Source organism: Buceros rhinoceros, unplaced genomic scaffold (assembly GCF_000710305.1).
Source record: "Buceros rhinoceros silvestris isolate BGI_N320 unplaced genomic scaffold, ASM71030v1 scaffold13784, whole genome shotgun sequence".
Lineage (NCBI taxonomy): Eukaryota > Metazoa > Chordata > Aves > Bucerotiformes > Bucerotidae > Buceros > Buceros rhinoceros.
The window spans coordinates 7,956-11,085 of NW_010407729.1; the positions used below are offsets into that span (position 1 = coordinate 7,956).

Genomic DNA, 3,130 nt, shown 5'->3' on the forward strand with positions numbered 1-3,130 from the left:
CTTTGCTGCATTAAAGAAGTTGGTGGAGTGTGTCCTCCCGGATGTACATGTAGAGTTAGGGATGTGTTTTGACCAAAGTACCCAGAAGTTTCAGCACGGTTGTTATCATGGGGAAATGTCAACAGGCTCTGATAATGACTGCCAGCTGGATGCCCTGTGCTGCAGGATACCCCGTGAGAACTTGTAAAGCAGGATGGATCCCAGTTACTGGCTGCACACGATCTCGATGTACTCCATGGACAGTTATGCTCGGAGGTCTTTGACTTCTTAGGCCCCTCTACTTTCTTTAACTCAAAGCAATCTTTAAAACAACAAAAAGGTAGCTTCACTATTTTATGTTATTAGTTCTAACACATAAGAAAAAAAACATTTAATACAATCACAGAAGCAATACCAGTGATATTTAATTCCCAGCCACATTTCTGTGATTCTTTTTTCCTAAGTGGTCCCTTTCAAACTAAAGTTTTTCAGCCTAGTCCTGCTGCTGATTTGTGAGGAATGCCAGAGCAGAAGTATTTCAGCAGTTCTGAGGGAAGTATTTCTAATGTTGCCTATTACTGATTTTTAATTCAAGTTATGATTTCAAGGATATGCTGTCTTGCAACATTAAAAAGATCAGGTGTTTTGATGTTAAAAATCAGCGAATTTACTCCCTTTAAATATCCTCATAATATCAAAGTACATAGGCACAAGAAAGGAGAGACCTATGCTCAGCAATCTGCTAATTTCTCAGCTTGCCCAGCCTTCGGTACTGCCTGGGAACTCTGCAGCACAGTAGCCGTTGCAAGTCCAGTCCATTCTTAGCATCCCTCCAATGCTGATATGTAGGCTGGAGAAATTTTTTGTTGAAGGTTCTGCTATAGTCACCTTCCTTACAAAACTGTCCCTTTGGGCATGCCTGAATAAGTTGGAACACGGGTGAAAAAAAAATCCCAAATTTCCTGCCAGTGCTTGTAATTTCTGATAACATTTTGAAAAGAAAGCAAAAAGAGAAGGAAATACTTCATTATTAAACTTGTGCAGTTTTTTTTCATTATTTTAGTGCCAGAACTGAAGAGTTGCTTTGAAAAAGATACAACTCTCTAAATATCGAAAGATGTCTCCATTCTGCTGCAAAGATACTTAAAACGCATCTTTAAAACAGCCAGATACAAAGCATTTCCCTTAATGGGTACTTTAACCAAAAACACACCCACCCCTGGTGTGAGATTTTAAGATTCTATAGGAAATTTTATTACAGACCTCTTTGATTTGTTGCTTTTGCTACATACTTTCTTCTATCCTGCAACTTCTCCCTGGTTTCTTGGACTGTTTCAAATTCTGGGGCATAGCACACGTGCAGCAAACTTCCAAAGAAACTTCGTTCATCCATTTTTTTCTTGGCCACCCTGAAGGGAATTAAATTTTATTGGCAAAACTGAGGATTTTACTTCAACTCTCTGGAGTCATTATAGATTATAAATAAAGAAGGTGTAAAAGATTAAGACAGCAAGAGGCAGATATTGCCCTGTCCAATACCTTGCACATTGCAGCTTTTGGAATTTTATAAGGTAAACTTCAGTAAATTGCTCTGCTGGATATTCGTCTAGAGCGTGATACTCTTCAATGGCACCATATAATGCAAATTGTTCAACTAATTCTTTCATCACACCTAGTGCAGGAACTCCTTGTATTAGTAAATAACGGGATTCCAAGTTGATAGTATAAACCTGAAAAAAGAAGAAGAGCATTCTAAAATCTTCACATTCTTGCTTTACTGCAAAAGTAACACATTTTCTCTGTGTTTTCTGTTGTTTCTCAAATGCTCTCAGGATGCTGAAGGTCTCTCTGTACTCTGTTGCGACTTTGGACTTTTGCAGGAACAGTGAGGGCACAGTTATTTGGGACCTATTCATCACCGAGCAGGAACTGAACTCAAAGTAGAACACAAATGAGAGATGAGTCTTCTGCGCCGAGTCAGAGTACTGCCATTTGCTGAGTAACCTCTCTTAAGTCTCTGGCCGATTTCTGTACAAGACTGACTAGTAAACAGTTAATACGAGGCACTGTCAAAATAAAGAAAAAAGCACCGAAAAACCTGCCTTATTCACAGACAGAAGAGTCATGCAGGTAAAACACAGGGAGAAAAAAAACCATTAAAGCACCATGATTCATCCCTTGAGGCAGATCATGTCTGTGCGAAGCCGTTTGCTCACTACAGTGATCAAATAGGGTACATTTGTAAGACAGACAGATACGAGCAGGATGCTGAGAGAAACAAGGTCTTTCCCCAGCAGGTCAAAAACCCAAACCACTTTCTTCTGCTTTGTGTAATGACTGTGACATAACACGGAGTCTAAGGAACATTCTGTGACAGCTCACTATGTACAACAGGTAGCTGAACCCTAAGATCAAAAAAAATTCATTCTGACTTCGTTAAAAACAACCCACCACATTTAGATTGCATGAGTTACACATATTTATCCAAGAAAACCCAGCAAATGCAGGACAAGGAGGAAACCACTCCAGAAACCAGCTGTCAGGCTGCACTCTGCGAACAGGTCACAGGAATCATCCTGGTCACAGCGGCCTGTTCCTGTTTTCTGTCTCAATGCGGCCCCAGAAGGTGCCTTTACAGCACACTGTGCTTTAACCACACACGCAAGAAGCAGCAAACGCAGCATTTTTCCTGCTGTAGTGAGAAGTTCCAGGTATGCAACAGGCAGGGCCCGTGAGGTGGGGACCTTCTCTTCATCTCCCCAGGAGCTGTCGGACACCAGAGCAGAAGTACCAACGCAGCCCCGTGCGTCCTGCTGAGTTCAGTGGCACGGCGCGACCGGCTGCGCGCCGGCCACCAACAGCAGTGTCCAGCGCCGCAGCTCTCCCGGCGCTGCTCTTCATCTTCGGTTTACGCTCTGCCCAGAACTGCCCTACTTGTGCCACACGCGGAAGCGCCGCGCGGGAGTCACCAGATTTACCAGCCCCAACCCCCGCTCCTCCTGCCGGTGTCTGCTGCCCGCCCATCCCGCACCCCGATGCGCCCCAGCACCGAGGAGAGCGGAAGAGCCGGAACACACCCAGGACGGGGACGAGCACTAGCAAAGAACACCGGGCAGCGACACCGGCTGCAGCTGGCGAGCTCCCTGTCCCC

The 3,130-nt window shown here is 44.1% G+C and overlaps 1 protein-coding gene across 1 annotated transcript in view; it reads right to left on the reverse strand.

Moving 5' to 3' along the window:
- RBM48 (RNA binding motif protein 48) overlaps positions 1–3,003 on the reverse strand; it is a 4,313-nt gene extending 1,310 nt beyond the window's left edge. The window contains exons 1-4 of the mRNA XM_010134606.1: positions 2,839–3,003; positions 1,519–1,709; positions 1,243–1,388; positions 2–301 (exon numbers count right to left, since the gene is read on the reverse strand). Coding sequence (XP_010132908.1) covers positions 2–301; positions 1,243–1,388; positions 1,519–1,709; positions 2,839–3,003 — 802 coding nt within the window. The remainder of the gene's footprint in view (position 1; positions 302–1,242; positions 1,389–1,518; positions 1,710–2,838) is intronic.
- Positions 3,004–3,130: the final 127 nt, after the last annotated feature.